Source organism: Phalacrocorax aristotelis, chromosome 4 (genome assembly GCF_949628215.1).
Source record: "Phalacrocorax aristotelis chromosome 4, bGulAri2.1, whole genome shotgun sequence".
In the NCBI taxonomy this organism is placed as follows: Eukaryota; Metazoa; Chordata; class Aves; order Suliformes; family Phalacrocoracidae; genus Phalacrocorax; species Phalacrocorax aristotelis.
Window position 1 is genome coordinate 55,208,200 of NC_134279.1, and position 18,344 is coordinate 55,226,543.

Here is an 18,344-nt window from a genome sequence, read left to right on the forward strand (position 1 = left end):
TACCGTATTGTCTTAGTCCCGCTCTTCCTGGCAGCACTGCAGTAGTAGTCATGTAGATTTATTTCCTCTTGTGGCCAGGCTTTGTCTCTGTTCACTGTCCATGTTTCCTCTGCCTCAGCTCAATCTTGCGCCTTTTGCCCAGCCAGTCCTGGCTTGCTGTGCTCTGCTGCTCCCATCTCTCTTCTCTCTTTCAGTTCATCTGGTCTCTCTGCTCCCTTGCTCCTTGTCCCATGCTTTGCCTAGTAGCTGACAACTCTACCTAAAACTCCAGATAATTGTTGGACCTTTTCTGGTTTTAGCCTGTTTCAAATCTCCTTTAGAGCATCTTTTCTGACTTTCCTAGCAATGAGATGGCTCCTCATTGGAGTCTCATCCCAGTCTTACCCTCTTTGTTCCAGCCTGCCTAATTCCAGTTTTATTTCAGCTTTGTACCCTAATAGGGGTTTTGCCTGTGTTCTCTTTATACCCTTTTAAAAGGATGTGGAGGGGGACGAGGACCAGGGATCAGAGGATCCTACTGTTGATTCCAGGCATCACCCTGAAACTGCTGTTCTGAGTGGAAGCTTGTACTTCTTATTTTTTCAGTTGCTTTGCTTTGTTTTTGGGCCTAAGAGTGTGTGCTTTCCTTTGAAGGATGCTGTGTACCTACTGCAATCATCCATTAGTGACTAAGAGTCAAGTTATGACACTTAACAAATGGAATCTTTTTGTGCCCATCTAAGATTATAGCTATTAATCTACAATTTAGCTGAGCATGCAAAATATAAAGAACTGGTGGAAAGATGATAGATTTTTATTTATATTCTTAACAATTTATTTTTAGCAGAGAACGCATCCTTATTACGTGGGGGTGTCTTTGAAGATTTCAGCCTGTGCTTTTATATATGTTATTGTAATGGCTTAAATACAAGTGCTTTTCTTTAATAGGAAAAATAATGTATTTTAAACATATTTCATGGAAATAACAATCTCATTTTTGTTTAACGTATTCAGCCTGAGTTAAAAAATTTGACGTAAAACTTCAGTTGGTTGCATTTTTGGCGATGTTCTTTATGGGAAACTAAACAATGGTTTCATACTTGGAAGCGCAGTGCTTTGTAACCATGGGACAAAGTGCTACTATCTCATCTCTAAGAGATGTATAACTTCCATTGGCTGCCAGTTATTTTTATAAACTGGCTTTTGGGAATGTTATTTAAAATCTGCACATTTCCTTGGTTTTAATTCTGACACAAATGTCAACTACTTCTGGTTTTCTTCATCTAGGCTGAACTGGAAGCTTTTGAAAACAGATTAAAAGGGCGAAGAAAGAACAAGAGAAGAAAGGATGAAGTAGAAGTTGAACAATCATCATGGCAAAAATACAAGAACCTTATTATGCTGCTAGTGTTCGGGGTTGCTGTTGTGATGGTTGCATGGCTTATGGCCTACAATGACTGAAAGAACTCAATATTTAATATACCTCAGTTGGGCTTTAGGTAGCTATTATTCCTAGAATGTTAGTCTGTGTGTACCAAAACTTAATATGCATAGATTATGTATGTATTCTGTTTGCCAAGAAAAGTGCAGGGGAGGGAAGAAATGTCACCTTCTGCTGTCAATTCACAGCAGAAAACTGAAATCAGACACTGAAAGTAATAGTAGATTTTAGTCTACACTGAAGTGCTGATGTAATTTGACTGACTGAGATCCATTAACATCTCTTCTATTAATATTTTGTGTTACTTTTCCTTGTCTCCATCTCATAATATTAAAAACAGCTTAGTATAAAATGCTTTATTGAATATTTGTTATCTGTAAAATCAATTTAGTGGTTTATTGAAGATTAGTATTCTTATGCTAGTCTTTATGTTGTATCACACAATAATTTCTGTGCTTCATGCCAGTTTCAATTATAACAACTAACGGGGAACTTCAGATCACTTAGGCTTGCATATTCTGGGGCCTCGTGTCAGAACTTTGTTCAGAAAAAGGAAATGTGAACTGTCTTCCAAGTCAACTCTATCACAAACAATAAAATGGGCCCCCTTACAGACTGTGGAGTTTGGTTTTTGGTTGGTCTCCCCCCACCTTGTTTCCTCAAAGCAACTGAAAACTTCATTTAGTGGTCAGAGGCATATGCTGAACATGGATATAAAGTAGTTTCAGGGTACAGGGATGTGTTCTCATCACCGCCCCCATCGCCAACAGCATAGAAGCAATTTGAAGTTGAACTTAGAGCATCACTTGACTGGATAGATAAATGTCGCGTTTTAATATTTGCATACATGTGCAAAAATGTAATTGAATAGTGTAACAACGCAATTATGTGTTGTTCTGAAGCCGTCTGGATGGGGCTTGCTAATCACATGTAAACTATCTAGCTAATCTTTTAAATGTTTAAGTATTTTCTTACAGTTCGAATGCCTTGCTGTTGGGATGTCAGTGTTGCTGGTAGAACCGAAAGCTTTACACAGCTTCGAGATTGCTAGAGAAGCTACATTGTCCCAGCTGAGGGACTGCAAGTTAAATTCCGGAGTGGGGGAAATCAGAAAACTGAATTTTTAAACCTGTGCTGGAAATCTTATGCTGATGCTTGAGCATTGTGGGTAACTGAAAAGTGCTTGCAAGATCCTGTGAAAGATGAGGTACAAAGCCAAAGGGCATTAGGTTGTCCTTGTAATTCAGGCATATAATTTCAACCCAAATCCTGCAAAAGCAGTGGGACCATTTCTGTGAATTAGTAGAGAAGATTGTAGCTTGTTTGAAAGCTCTTCCGGATGATTTTGGCCCACTTGTAAAGGGACCTGGTATTAATTCGAGCTGATACCTAGTTGTAATTATGGTTCAGCAGCAGAAAAAAAAACCAAAAAAACCACCACACCAGAAAAGCTGCAAAAGGCAGTAGCTTTTAGATTGCACAGATTGACAAAATGGGGAGAAAATAACTTTCTTTTCAATTTTTCACCCAAGTTTGGTGAAAGAGAAGAGAGGTAAGGAAAACTTGGCAATATTTAGCAGGGATTGGTGCTATTTGATAGCAACTTATGTTTGGGGGTTTTTTAAATCTATTTTTAGACATACTACTGTCCTGTCAGGCCATTAGCATGTAAAGTTGTAGATCAATTGAAATTACACTAGGCAATCATAGTTGCATCTCTGTTGAATTCTCTTTTATTTTCTAGTGTAAGGAATAAACCGTTTTCCATATTGCTACTTTAACTCTGTTCTATAATACTCATTCCCGGAAGATAATTCCATATTCTTTAATCGAGCAGGTGATAGTATTATGTGACTACTTATGCCAGGAACTATCCTGTCACTGAGAGGAGAAAGAGAGAGATTTTTGTTCGGCTTGAGCTAAAATGTGATGTATTTTCCAAAAATACAAATACAAGATACCTTTGTAGGTGAAATATGCAGATCAACATGAATGAGACCACTGTGGAAAGAGCTTTTCTCTGACACGGCTATAACTCCTTATTCTATTTACTGCTAGCTTTTTCTTTAAAACAAGTACAATGTAAAGTTCTCTTTGCCTCTAGAGCAGAGAGAAGTCTCTCTCTTCAGGGATATAAAAATGAACTGCACTTGAGTTATATGTTTGATGTAGTTCTTAGTGTTCTTTTCTGCATATCTTGCAGTATTTGGGTGAAATATTGGAGAGGAAAAGACTTGCTTCTCATTGATCATCTTTACTGTAATAAGAAAGCACAAGAATCTTCAGAAATTCATTCCATTCATACAAATGCGTGTATGAGTAGGCGCATTCCCTTTCTTTAAAGGATTTGTATCTCTCCTGAGCCTTGCATATGCGAGACATACTTATTTTTGAAATTTTATTCAGATAGTTTCTATCCAGCCATCTGAGTCACTTGCACTCTGTTGGTCTGCCTGCTGAACCAGAGATTTGTTTCTTGGCATAAGGAAGCGTGGGGGTTCGAGCAATCTGCAGTTTAATAAATCACTGGGTTCTATTTGGTTTTTTAAATTATTTTTACGGTTAATTTTTTGGCTTTTTATTTTGGTTGGAGCTGCATGTTGCAAGCATGGCAACCTTTGAAGGAAAAGGTACAGATAAAATCACCTGTTATTCAATATACATGAAAGATGGGAATTCTAGAAATATTGAACTGAAGGTAGGGGGGCATTTTCAGCAATTTAAATGAAATGTACTGTTACATAAGGTAATGAGTGAATATTTTTAATTATAACAGTTTAAAAGAAAATGCATATTGCTAAGTATACATTAAAACAAATTATATAATCTGACCTGCTGTTGAAGGGAAGCTAGAGAGAGAGAATCCTGGTGAGGAGGATACTTTAACGTGCAGAACACTTAGCTCTGTGTGAAATTGAAAAACTTGGAGGGGTTTTTCCTGGTTCTGAGTGCACTCTGCTGAGCGTTCATCTTTCTGCTGAACCAAGGTGCTTACAGGTCATCGATACATTTTGGATTGTGAACGCCTTGGGCAAGTCTGTTCCTTGTAACAATAACAAAGCTGTCGTGTGTGTTAATTTAATGTAAAAACCAACTCGGACAATAAACAAATTGAAAACAATTTGAAAAATGGTTTGTTCTCAAGGACTGGTGTAGTAAAGCAGCAAACTCCTCCCGGGTAATGATGACTGATGTACCGCAGCTGAAGGCTTAGGCATGCTTTTTGTTCCCTTCTCTGGGGGTGATCTGCGCTCTTACTGCTCAGATTAATGCTGGATTTCCATAGACACGTTCCTTCACGTTATTGCTCTGACAAAATTGCGAGAATGGGTTGGGGAAGTAGTTTAAGGTGAAACAAATGGAAATGGACTTTGTAGATTGGGTTTTTTTGGTCTCATGGGGAAATGCAGCTGATCTATTAGACTTTCGCCCTGACCTTTACTAGAGAAGGAAACTACTATGCAGATAGCACCAAAATGTGTTCATAAAAGCTTCTGCGATTGTGGCTTTAAAGCACTGAACTCGAGTTTATAGTCCCGGCTCCAAAGCATCTCTGCTATATGCCAGCTTTTCTGAGAGCGAGCTTGTGGGTTAGAGCACAGAGATGCTTGGTCGGAAGGACGTTCCTGGGCCAAGCAGTGGAAGTTTGATGCATGTGATGGCTGCTCTCTGGTGCATGCTTAGGGTGGAGTATGCTCACATGAATGGCCCATGGGTGACCCTGTCCTCAGTTTCATTTAGTTCAGCTGTTCCTCTTCTGCTTTGATTTCATCCCGTTACCAGTTGTTACCTATGGGCATTTAAGTCACTCCCTTTTCTTCCTTCATGAATGTAAATTTGTATTCATGCCTGCCCTTATCATTCAATTAAATCAATCAATCGCTCCTAAGAATTATAAAATGGAGATATTGTAGTGGTCTGTATTTACTAGGAAGGCAAATGCAAGGTAAAAATTAGAGAAAAGTCAAATGAAGTCAAATTAGTTACGAGACAATGAGGCATGCTTAATTCTTGCCACTAATGGTTACATGTTAATGAATTATTTGGACTCTATTGGAATGTTTATATGCCATGCTACCAGAAAACAGGTTTCTCGTGTGGATAGTGTCTCAATACGAGCTCTGCAAGACATTAAAGTCAGCTATAAGGTAGGCTAAATGGCAGCTGTCTAGAAATAAGCCATACTCCGACGGAACTGTGGCTTAATTCCACCAAATTCTATTTAATCTAAATAATTGTTTCTCGTACAGTGACTTCTATAAAATTGCCAACAAAACCAGAACTCGGCTTAGGCTTTCTGCATGCTGAACACTGTAGTTGTGAAACTGCAATTCGAATGGCTCCCCTGCTTGTGGAAACTGGTATGAGATCAGGAGTCAAGATCGGTTTGGGGTTTGGAATTCACAGTAGTGCTGCCAAAGAGAAGACATCCTTCCTCCAAGGCCAAGCTGCCTTTGCAGTCTGAGCCATGTACTGCACCTCTTAAGATTTCAATTTTCATTTGTCCTTACTGTAATTTTTGACAGGGCTAACCTCTGTAAAATACTGTAGCAAGTAATGAATTATGGTTTGAGTCCTCTTTTTATCAGCAGCAGAGCCTGAAATATTTGTTGTTTTACATTAAGCAATTTGAAGATTCTGCATAAATGCTCTTGCTTCTTCTGTCTCTTCCCATGCTTTTCCTATTACTTGAGCAATTGTTTTAAAACTAAAAACACTGTTTTCTTCCAGAGGGGACTTTGCTTGGTTGAGTAAAAAAAAAAATGCAGGGCTGAATTACCACGAGCAGGACTTGGGTACAAAGGCACTCCAGAAGCACAGAGCGCCCAGTCTCTGCCCCATAAAGTTTGCACACAAAGTGACGTGTCATAAATCCAAAGGTATGGAAATAAAGATAGCTGGGGAACAAGCTGGAAAAAAAGCCAGGAAGAACTGTTTGTCTTAGATGTATATAAACAAACTCTGTATAGGAGGGGTATCATCCTCACTGATAGCCAAGCGTGGTTACCAGGGATGGAAGCCATATTCATGTCGAGGTGGTTGTTGATCTTTTTTTTGGGGTGTTTTCTGACTCACGTTTTGAATGATAGCATTTCAGAAGCACAAAAACATGCATAGTAAGAACTGGAAGCCTTTCCGTTTTACAAATGTCATCTCAGAACCCAGCCGTGGTGCCAGTGACAGCTCCCCGTGGCTCCTGGAAGGGTCCTGAACTGCTGCTCTTCTGGTTGCCCCCACCGCTGCCGCCCACCATGCGTGCTCTCTGTCCTGTTGGCTTTATCATTCTTGGATAGCGCTTGCGAGCTCCGTCATGTACACAGAGGCGGGCTTCGGTCACAACCGACGTCTTTGGCTGCAGATACAGGGAAGAGGGGACAAATGCATCGAAATGCAAGCCTTAAAAAGCCGATGTCTCACGGGGGTGGGGCATTTGCTCTGTCACTTGCAGCTTCTGGCGGCACTTGTCTCTTGGCATGAGAGCTTTGCTTCGAGAGCTTTGCGACAACCAGCGCGCCCCTGCAGCCGTCGGGTCGCGGGGGCCGGTCACGGCCGGGAGCGGCGGGGGACAGGTGCGCTGCCCCCGGCCGCCCGCCCCGCCTTTCCTGCACGGCCAGGGGAACGGGGCACGACGGACTCGCGTGGCCGCCGGAGGGGCTGGGACCCGACCCCCATTGCGTTCCCCGCTGGAGGAGCCCATCGCCGGCTCCCGGGAGCGCCTTCTCGCCCTCCTTCGGGTCGGGAAAGGCTGTGCGGTCCCTGTAGGCGCGACACTCCCTACCCCGGGGGTGAAACGAAAGCCTTTGCGTGACCGTAACGTGCAACACAGAGCATCCCGGAGGCAGGCGGGTCCCCCGGCGCCCCGGAGCGGCGGGTGGGTGGACCCGGGCGCCCGGCCCGGGCTCGCCATCCCCATCCCAGCTCCGCGCTCCAACTCGGCGGGCCGGGAGCGCCGGTGTCTCCGTGCCACTTCGGATCGCTTCAGCCCCGGGTGCCCGTGCGGGGGGCTCGGCGGCAGCCCCCGGCCCCAGGCGCTGCGGGTGCGGACCCGGCGCCTCGCCCGCACGGAGCCGAGGTAAGGGGTGTGGGGGGAGCTCGGCGGGTTTCTGACCCGCACGTCGTCCCCGCCTCAGGCTCGTCTCGCCACCTGAAGCTCTTCGCGGCGTGACGAGGCGTCCTGTATCGGGGTGGGAACGGGGAGAGAGGGGGCAAAGGCTGTGCCCACCTCATCCGCCCTCCCTGGGGGACGGCTTTAGGGCGAAATAGCAAGTGGGCTGTCTCTCAGCTTGTCCCCAAGGGGTAGAGCCTTGTGTGCAAAAGGGGTGGGGATGTGGCGGCTTTCTCGCGGAGGTTTATTATTATTGGGTGGAGGAGGGGGGAGGGGGAGTCCGCCGAGCAGACAAAATGCGGAGCCCCCCCGCCCCGCAAGTGTGTATTTGCGGGCGGCCGCGGCTCTTCGTCAGGGACCGAGGTAGCGAAGGGTGAGGGGGTGCGCCCGAAGCGGAGCGGGCTCAGCGGCAGCCAGGGCATGTTTTCCATGCAACAGTTCGCTGCCCTGCCGGCGGAGGAGGAGCGCTACCGGCAGGTCCTCTCCGCCAACGGGGTAAGGCAAGCCCGAGGGGGCTCCTCGCCACGCGTGGGGCCGCCGGGGGGCCGCGGGCTTCCGAGGGCGGCTGGCTCCGCCGCTCGGCGACCCCGGGGTGGGGGCGAGGGGCAGCGCGCTCAGGGGGACGCCCCCGGGTGCCGAGGGTGGCGGAGGGGAGAAGGGGAGCGCGGCCGCCGGTCCGGCGTGGAAGCGCCGCCGCGGGGCCGAGCGGCAGGTTGCTCGGGCAAGCGGGGAAGGGTCGAGGGCTGCCCCCGAGGCCCACCATCTGCCGTAGCGAGGGCGGCCCCGCGGCTGGCAGGCAGGGACGGTGCCGTGTCCCCGGGGGGCGGCTGGAGCGCTCCCGGGGCGCGGGTCCCGCCTGCGCGGCTCTGCGCGGGGAGCGCCGGGGGCGGCCGCAGTCCGGGCGCAGCGCGTAGGTGAGTCGCAGTTGTTAAACCGGTCGTTGTCAGCGTTTCACGGAGGGCTCGGCGCTGGGCGCCCTCCCAGAGGCAGCGGGCAAGATGAGCGGGGCTCACTGATGTGCCCGTTCATTGCTCTGGCACCGGGAGGAGGAGTTGCGCCCAGCCCGACGGCAACAGGTCCGGCTGGGATTTGCAAGAGCAAAGTTTAGGCTCGACCTGCGGCGCGACGGCCGTGGTGGCTCCACGGGTGGCCGGGCTCCCGGCGGCCGACGCGCCGCGACCTCCCGGCGGCAGCGAGGGCTGGCTTCAGCTTGGCGCCGGGTGCGCCCTGAGGTGGGCTGGAGGGACGCCTTCCACCCCTCCGACGGCTGACGGTACCGCTGGTCGCCACCACCCACGGGAGGTGGTCATCACCGTGGACGGTCACGGGGACGGCGGGGCTGCAGTTAATCGTTGCAGGGAGAATCAGAATACCTGGGCGGTTGCAGGTGCCCGAAGGGTATTCCCAGCGCGGGTGTTCCCAGTCCCCCCCTGGGAGGAGGGATGGGGGGGGCGCAGGAGCTCTCACGGGAGAGGCTGCGCGGGATGAGGGGGGCCGCCCCCGTAGGAGCCCGTAGGGAACCCCTTCCCTCCTCCCACTGGGGAGCGGGTGTCCGCCGGTGTCCCCGCTGCGGGTGGCGCTGCCGGACAGGGAGGCAGGGCGGGGGCCGCAGGTGACGATCGGCGCCCCCCGGCTGGCTCCTCTCTGCGGGCGGCCGGGGCTGCTGGGGCGCCCTGGGGGGGCGAGGGGGAGAGGTCCCTGCCGCCCCCCTCGCGCGGCCGCGGCGGCACCCTGGCGGGGCTCCCCGGTTTGTAAACACGGCGGTGCGCTTCAGTACTGTCGTTGCTCCACTTGATTTTAAAATGCAGAATCCTTGGACGCGTCTCATGGCAGACGATTGATTAATTAACCTTTATTTTAAATTATTAGCAGTCTGGCCGAGACGGTGAAACTCTTAAATGAAATCAAATATCTGAAGCTTTTAATGCATTCACGGGGGCTCTGGGGAAGGTTTAGCTTTCAGCAGTAAAAATATGGGAATGGATTTTTCCATATGGCTGCTTGCACCCTTCCCGTGCTCCTGAAAGGTGGACCAGTCAGCAGGGCTGAACTGTAATTCTTTGGGTTTGTTTTTGTAACGGATGCCTTAGTTGATCTCGGTTATAAGCTTCTCAGGTACTGTGACACAGGCAGCCTTGAATTAGTGTGTCACTGAGGTAATCCAAACAACCATAAAGCAACAGTACAAGGAAGTGCAGAACCGCTCTGCTTATGTGTCTCTGTGAAAGCTGGTGACCTCTCCTGAGTGTCTTGAACATCAAGGTTCTGCAGGAAGCTGAGTGCTCCCCCGGGGCACAGGGGAATCCCGAACACTGTCCAGACCTCCTTGAGAAAGGAAATGCTTGTGACTTTTTTACCCGCCTTCATCAGCCATTTATGGGGTGTCCCGACAGCCGGGTTTTTCTGCCCTCGGGGAAGCCCAGCTTTTCCACCTCATGTGTGATGGTCACTCAGCATGCATTTATAAGGAAGCCACCAGTACTTGTTTCCCTGAGAAGGTTCTTGGGGTGGTGAGCCAGGCAGCACAGCCTGCTTGCCCAGAACAGAGGAATCTGCTTGAGCTCTTTTAGTACCTGGTGGGACCATCAGGGCAAAACATTGTTTTTCCTCAGTCTTTTGGAGCTGGGACTATGAGACACTGAAGAAAGCATTCACTTCCTCTCCAGAAATCTTTGCTGGCACTCGACTGTGTGCCTGTGGTAGATAACTTGAGTGTGCAGTGAATCAAAAGTGTAAGATGGTTTCAAATGTTTGCATCCACTGATTGGAGGTGTTCTATAAAATGTGCAATGCACATAGGTCAATTTAATATATGTGTATTATTGTTTAGCTGTTAATTATGCATTAGATGATGTCTGCAGATACAAGTTCAAGCCAGGACTGTTCACAGAGCCAGTAATTATTTAAAAATGCAGACTTACTTGAACGTAGGAGCGGCTTTTTTTTTTTTTTTTTTTTTTTTTTTTTGCTAAGCTGATATACATGTTTAAGTCTTAGCACTCTGCTCCCTCGAGGAACATTACTGTCCATGTATTGCCAGGCGCATAATTTCTTGTCATGACATGCATGGCCAAGCGAGTAGTATGTGCAGAGGCTAAGGTGGATAAGCACCCAGACAGAAATCTCGTTTACCAGAAGGGGAACGGTCCTTCCAAGAGGAGGCAGAACAGGCAAGGGAATGTTGGGACAGGTACACCGAGCAAAGAAACCCAGCGGCTCCTGCTCTCACCGCTACTCAACTTTTCTAACCAGCAAATGCTGAACGCTAAATAAGCCCTTTGTACCCAAGCAGGAAGACAGTGCTTCCATTGCTGTGGCTTAGTGGCTGTTTGGGCTCTGATTCTTTGCCACACTGAGGCCCAGCAGATTCAGGCCATCCCAATACAGCAGGCACAATATAAGTGCTACAGGCACTTCCCTTAGGAGGTGGGAGCTGTGGCTTTGACCCTGCCTGGACCAAGAGGCCGTGGATACCAGGTCATCTGCTTTCAGGCTGAACAGCACGCACCGTGAGGCAGTTACACACAACAGCACTGTCTCCTGGTGCGGTCAGGTTTTAACCTGATGTAGGCTATCACTACGTTGTGTGGGAAGACTCAAATCCTGTCAGCCTGTCAGGTATCCTCGGCAAGTGCTTGCGAGGCCGGATGAATGCCTTGTGTCTGAATGCCAGACGTGGTTTGGCAGGGGTGGGTGTCAGGGCGCTTGCAGCAGGGCAGTTCTGCAGGGCATATGCAGCCCAGGCCCTTCCAAATGTGGCAGCCGGACACCTTCTTGTTTTTAAATGCCTTCAGGACAAGCCGCTAAGCAGCAGGGCTTGAGGCGGTCAGTCTGATTATGGTTTAAAATATTGGTGTTTCTACTCTGTCCCAGTTTCTTTCCCTACCAAAAAGAAATGGACCTCATAAATGGCAGGCTGCGTAAGTACAGTTCTTCAGCACCGGGGGAGAAAGGTGGCTGAGAGCCCTTTGTAAAGTGATGGATTGTCACAGTAGGACAGGGAAAGCTTAAATCCTCCTTGAAAAGGTCTTCACACCCAGAAAAACCTCTGAAGACAGTGGCCAGACAGGATCTAGCTTGACTACCCTTATTGCGTTTGTATTTTTAATTTCCTAGTGACCCTCCGCAGTCAATTTTTGTCATGTGAGGGTGTGGAGTTTTGTCTGGAACTGTCCCAGGCCTCAGTCTGGGTGCCTGGGGCATAAGTGTCCCCCTCTGCTTGCTGGGATCTGTACCTGGGGGAGTCACTATGTCTGTGAGGTGGGTCCTCACTTCCTGAGAGGCTGTGTGAGGAAAATGGGGGGGAAAAAGAAGGAAGGAAGAGCACCTCGTCCTTGCCTGGGTGGCTTGCCTCCTTGGCTCACATCGCAGCCTCTGTGCCCCCCACCTGGCCGGACTGTCCCTTCTCCCTGGGCTGCGAAGCGGCGGAGGTGTGGGGCGGGGTGGGCCGGGCGGTACGGTGAGCTGCAGTGCTTGGGGTTTCCCCACCGCGGCCACCTTGCCTGGCTGTGCGGTGCTTGTTCGTGGGTGCCTCTCCCACTCTGCAGCCCCGTGACAGAAGAATATGATGCCGCTTGCATCCCTTTCCTCAGTCCCCCGCCCCTCTATAAATAACTCTTGCTGGGCTGACTGTCAGATTCCCCTGGCAGAGTGGATCCCCTGACCTGGGCCGCCTGCAGTGGAAAGTCTGAATGTAAAAAATACCGTAGTAAAAATAGAGCAGCCGGGGAGCCCCTCCAGCAGGTCCTAGCGCCAGGGCCCAGGGTCTTTTGGTGCCACACCGGCCCTGGTGCTGACCAAGGACGCCCGTGTACCTCGCTGCACCTCCCACCAGCACTGAGGCCCGAGCTTCTTCCCCCCCTGCACCCGAATCGATGAGTGCTTTAATACCCTAATGGTGAATTCTTTTCTCCTTTTTTAACTGTCAGATGGAAGCGTAATTAATTTCTGCTACTCTGCTGTGGAACAGATAGTTCCCTTCCAAGTAGGGTTTTTAATTTCAGCTTGTCTTTCTAATCAGCGAACATGAAAGAAATAGGGATGATGGTTTAATATCCTAAATGTAAAAATAATAATGAGACAACAATCAAGCAAGAGCTTGCTGTTTCAAAAAGAGATGAGAATCTTGCTGTCTCTGAAGTCTGAATTAGATTTCATCCCGTGCCTTCCTTGTGCTGAAGACTGCTCCCCTGAAGGGCTAGGTTCTCCTCAGCTGTTGTTTCAAGCCACTATAATTTAAAGCAATGCTTGTTACTATTTATTTATGTGTATGCTGTTATTTCTGGTTGTTTCAGCTGCAAAATCAGAGTGTCTGGAGGTTAAAGCTAACAATAGATACCATAAGGTGTTGTCTGATTACAGCTATGTCTTCTTCTGGTGCATCCATGTTGCAGTTCCTGGCCCTTGGCGCCCAGTGGAGCATGGCCTACGGCTGGGTGTGGTGGAGCGGTGGCCTCAGCTCGCAGCCAAGCACTGGCACAGCTGCTTGCTCACCCCCCTGCTCTGTCCTGTGGGATGGGGGAGAACATAGGAAGAAGAGTGAGAAAGCTTGTGGGTCAAGGTAAAAGCTGGGAGAACGCTTACCAATTACTGTTGTGGGCAAAACAGACTCAACTGGAGGAAATGAGTTTATTAATGATTAATATACATTTTTAATTACCAATTCATGTATTGTGAAACAAAAACAAAATAGAAGCAAGCATTAAAACACTTGGGGAAAGCACCTCTCCTCCCCCATTCCCAGGCTGAGCTTCACTCCAGACTCCTCCTCTCCCGCCTTGTTATTGCCGCAGGTGGTACTCAGTCCCTGCAGCGAGGCCACAAGCGGCAGAAGGGAGCACTGTGGTTCTCCTCTGCTGCTCCTTCCTTTTCGCTCTTGCTCTGCTCTGGTGTGGATCCTCCATGGGCTGCAGCCCTTTTGGGGATATCTGCTCTGCCATAGAGGCACCTACATCTCCTCTGACCTTGGTGTTTGTGCTGCTGTTTCTTGCTCTTTTTCCACTTCTCTGCCTCTGTGGTGTTTTTTGTCCGTTCTTGAATATGTTTTCACAGAGGCACCTCCAGCTTGGCTGATGGGCTCAGCTCTGTCCTGTGGTGTGGAGCCAGCTGGAACTGGACATGTCCAGCATGGGACAGCCCCTGGTCTTTTCTCAGGGAGGCCACCCCTGCAGTCCTCCCACTGCCAGCAGCTTGCCGCCTACACCCTGTACAGATGTCCATTTAATCAGGGGCAGAATTATCTAGAAGTGATGGCCACCTCATCATAGCATCAGTTGGGGAATGTATGTTTGCTCACAACTGACCAAAGTGGCAGTGTTACCTCCAGGGTTTTCTGCTCCTCTGTCGCTCTTCCCCGATCCACATATCATGAAGGGATGAAATGAATCCAGCCATCCTTCAGTTCCTTTTCACTATCTCTGTCGTTAAGAGTGCAACCCCTGCAGCATCTGCTTCTTTGGGTGCCACACAGTTTAGAGATCTCTATTTTTGCTAGTGTTGTTGCCAACATAAGGTAGTTTTTAACGCATTACCCTGTAGAAAGTGAAAAGAGGTTGGAAATCAGATACTGCCAGAGCTGCTTTGGAATGGTGAAGTTTATGCTTTGATGGTTCAAGCCCTGCCCTGTGTTCTCAAGCATGTTTCCCGCAACAGTATGCATTCTGTGGGACCTCAGCCTTTGCATATGTGCTTTTTTTTCAGGGAGGACACAGAAATTGAGGCAGTTTTTAAAACTTTTCCTCATAGAATGATCCATGGGGGACAGCTCCTATAAACGCGTGGGAAAGAAGATTGTCAGGTTGCATCATTGCAGGTGGTCCTGTAAGCTACTGCTCTTCCTGAATCCCAAGGCTCACTTTCTCTTGCAAAAGAAGTGTTTTCTATATTTAACATTTAAGCCATCTTCACCCAGTCCTTAGGGGAAAGGAAATGAAGGCAGACATGAATTTCCTTCTTTGGGACTGCATCAGACTGCATCTAGTCCAATTCACATGTTGTAGTTCAGAGAGAGTTCAAGATCAGTGCTCAGTGGATGGCGCACCTGCTTTGGGACTGGCTGGTCAGTGATTGTCAAGGTCTATCTTTCCCTTCTTCTCTTCCTCAAACCTGTGACACTCAGTTCTGCCATATACAGAACCTAGTGTTTTAAAAACTACTGTGCTAGAATCTTCCATGTCTGATCTGTTTGGCATCAGAGAGATTTAATTTAACAGTGATCTAACAGTAATAGTAATTGCCCAGAGCAATTGCCATGGCTTGTCACCTCAAAGAGCTCCTAGTTTCAAAATAGCCTATACTATCACTCCAATATTACTGAAAGTTACATGAGAATGTCTTGGACTCAGGAAGCATTTCCTAGGAAAAGAGACTCTCATTTTTTTTCCTGCTGCCTCTGAATGAAGTGGTAAGAAATCACGCATGTGCTCCTTGCATTGTTCATCTCATGAGTTTTCAGAAAGCAGTCAGGGCATTCTCCTGGAAATAAAACCACTGGCAGTGCTGAGGAGCTTTCCATCCCAGGTCTCTCAGACCTGCAACTCTGCCTTCATATAATAATCCAGCATATATCTGTGATGTATAGCTATGTCTGCTCTGGACTTACATGGGCCAGTGGCGTGACATGGCAATTTCTTCCATTGTTCCTTCCGATGTCAAATCTTTTGCGGGGTGGATTATTTTGCCTGTTTTAAAGTTGTCCCAGAACCAGTGGGACCTGGAGATTATAGAAGCAAAACATGCAACAGTTGTCAGGCTTTCCCCAACCTCCTGCGTTTTCATATCTTCAGGAAGAAACACAGATGTCTGAGCCCACTTTGCTGTAACAGCCTGTGGATTTTTGCCATCACACAGTGTTGAGGTACAGCCATTGCTGAGAGGCAGCTTATTGTTTGAAAGATGCTAGTTTTGTGCATGTATGGGTATTGTCTGAATGGATGATATATCTGAAAGAATGTCAGGAACTGTAGGGTAAGTAGCTATTGGTTTTTTTTCCTTGCTATTTGATTTGTAGCAACCGTGTAACATAAGAATTAAGTAGTAAATACCTTTTTTTAAGCTTCAGTTTGTCCCTGCTCAGCCATTTTAAAGGTATAAGTTTAAATAATTTGTAGGACATGTGGACAAGGCTGGAAAGGAAGTCTGAAATGACAATTGAATGTGTTTAGAAGTTATTAACAATTCTCCTTTTCCCTATAAAGTCAGAGTATATGGAATAGTGTTGATAATGGTCTGGAAGGGCTAAGAACCCAGATGGTTGCCATTTGCTTTTTCCTTAGCATAGATAGGATTATTATGTGACTCTTGGAGAGTTCCCAAGAAAATGTGAATGGGAGGAAAGCTGGCATCTGTTCTAGGGATGACAATTAAATTGAATAGTCCTAGCTGTAAATACAGTAGGATTTTTCTTCTTTGACAAAATAAATCACCACATTGTTATTATTTCAGTAACTTAAATGGGAGTTGTTATCCTACAAATCCTTACATGAGCCATAAACCTTTGATGCTATATGAAAGTCATAGTCAAACCTGTACACCAATATAAGTGCCTTGTTAACCCACTTGATCTTGAGTTTTCTGCATCACTCCGTTGCTTCATAACTTCAACCAAAATTAATAAGTTTAATCACCAGTCACCTGTCATGGTTTTAGCTGGGATAGAGTTAATTTTCTTCACAGCAGCTGGCACAGTGCTGTGGTTAGGACTTAGTATGAAAGCAATGTCGGTAACACACCGATGTTCTGGTTGTTACTGGGCAGTGCTTGCACTAGTCAAGGACTTTTCCAGCTCCCCCATGCTCTGCCCGGTGCACAAGAAGCTGGGAGGGGAGGGGGCACAGCCAAGAGAGCGGATTCAAACTGGCCAGAGGGATATTCCATATCACGTAATGTCATGCCCATTATGTGAACTGGGAGGAGCTGGCCGGGGGAGGCAGGCAGCAATCGCAGCTCGGGGATGGGCAGCGTTGGTCAGCGGGTGGTGAGCGATTGTATCGTTTGTGTTTGGCTTTTTTCCTTTTTCCCTTTTCCTTTTTATTATATTATCGTTATTGTTATAATAATGATAAAACCCACAAGTTTTTTTTTTGCTTTTGCTCTTCTGATTCTCTCCCCCATCCCACAGGGGTGGGGGGAGTGAGCGAGCGGCTGCGTGGTGTTTAGTTCCCGACTGTGGCTGAACCACGACATCACCTCTTCAGTTATTTCTCTCAAGATGTCCTGGTAGTTTTAAAAAATATCCTTCTCTTTATTTTCTCCTACTGAAGCAAAATGTTCAAAGATGACATGTTTCTGAACAAAGTGGTATCCTATTGAAAAATGAATGAGTCACCTCTAAATTTTATAGGTAGTAGGTTATTGACCTGTGAGACATTGTGTAAGTCCATTTTCATGTTTGAGAGGAGGACAAATAAATATCCAGCTATGCTGCACAGATGAAGCTTTGCTTTGACTCTAAACCACATCCTTTCCTTCGGTTAATATTGCTGCTGCTCTTATCCTTGGTCCAAGGGTTAGTATCTTTTTATTCACAGTTCAGAAAAAAAGTCAGTAGTGTAAAGCTAACATTACCCATTCAAATCCAAAATTTTTATTTGTTCAAGGCAGACGTTTATAGTGTAAGAAGAATCTACACATTTTAGAGAAAAATGAATCAGAAATGCATGAAACACACGGAGATAAATGCTTCTAAGAAGATACCTGCCATTTGTTTAGCTTGCATTCCAGTTTAGCATCCAATTGATGTCATTGAAAGCTTCTGTTTTCAACAGGTCAAGTAATTGTATAATCAGCAATGTGCATGGCATATATATGATGTACTGGTCACCTGCAGGTTCTGAAGGCTAAGCCTACTGGTCAGGCATTAACAGGAAAAAAATGGTGTGTTCAATTATGAGGTCTAGTTCCCTTGTGTGGGATGAGGCTTCTGGTGGTATTTCTACACAGGTGGTGATTGATATGCTGAGTGAGAGCCATGGGGCACGTAGGATTTCTTTTTGACCCTTCTAGTTTTCCAGGCTTGAAAGCTGCTTTTAAGAGGAGGCTTTCCTTTTAACTGTATCCCTCCATCCCCTCAAAATCTCTTTTCAAAAGCTTTTTATTGTCACAAATTAGGCTGCTAAGATTTTTTTAAAGTTTTTTTAATGGTTTCCGATTTTATGTTCTGGTGCTAATGGCTCCTGTGCAGGCATCTGCTTATTGAATTCCCAGCAAAGCAGGAACCTGAACAAGTACTGTGTTACTCTCCTGCCAGCTGAATTGTGATTCTCAGCAATGTATAGCCAGAGACTTGCCATCGGTGCTCTGCTTGCTTAGCAAACCTCAATGAAGTGCACATCTGGGTAGTCAGGAAGGCATTAGAGTGGTCTCTGGGTGTTGTGGTTTAACCTCAGCTGGCAACTAAGCACCATGCAGCCCCTTGCTCACTCCCCTGTGGTGGGATGGGGGAGATAATCAGAAAAACAAAAGTAAGAAAACTCGTGTGTTGAGATAAAGGCATTTTAATAGGTGAAGCAAAAACACACATGCAAGCAAAGCAAACCAAAGAATTAATTCACTCCTTCGCATGGGCAGGCAGGTGTTCAGCCATCTCCAGGAAAGCAGGGCTCCATCACATGTAACGGTTACTTGGGAAGTCAAAATGCCACAACTCCGAACATCTCCCCCATCCCTCTTTTTCCCCCAGCTTTTATTGCTGACTGTGATGTTATATGGTATGGCATATCCCTTTGGTCAGTTGGGGGTCATCTGTCCCAGCTATTTCCTTTCCCAACCCCTTGTGCACCCCCAGCCCACTCGCTGGTAGGGTGGTGTGAGAAGGAGAAA

The 18,344-nt window shown here is 47.2% G+C and overlaps 2 protein-coding genes across 2 annotated transcripts in view; both read left to right on the forward strand.

Moving 5' to 3' along the window:
* NFXL1 (nuclear transcription factor, X-box binding like 1) overlaps nucleotides 1-4,550 on the forward strand; it is a 50,069-nt gene extending 45,519 nt beyond the window's left edge. The window contains exon 22 of the mRNA XM_075091567.1: nucleotides 1,267-4,550. Coding sequence (XP_074947668.1) covers nucleotides 1,267-1,440 — 174 coding nt within the window. The 3' untranslated portion in view covers nucleotides 1,441-4,550. The remainder of the gene's footprint in view (nucleotides 1-1,266) is intronic.
* Nucleotides 4,551-7,724: 3,174 nt separating this feature from the next.
* The window catches only part of CORIN (corin, serine peptidase), a 171,032-nt gene continuing 160,412 nt past the window's right edge, over nucleotides 7,725-18,344 (forward strand). Inside the window, exon 1 of the mRNA XM_075091557.1 lies at nucleotides 7,725-8,021. Within this exon, the coding sequence (XP_074947658.1) occupies nucleotides 7,947-8,021 (75 nt within the window). The 5' untranslated portion in view covers nucleotides 7,725-7,946. The remainder of the gene's footprint in view (nucleotides 8,022-18,344) is intronic.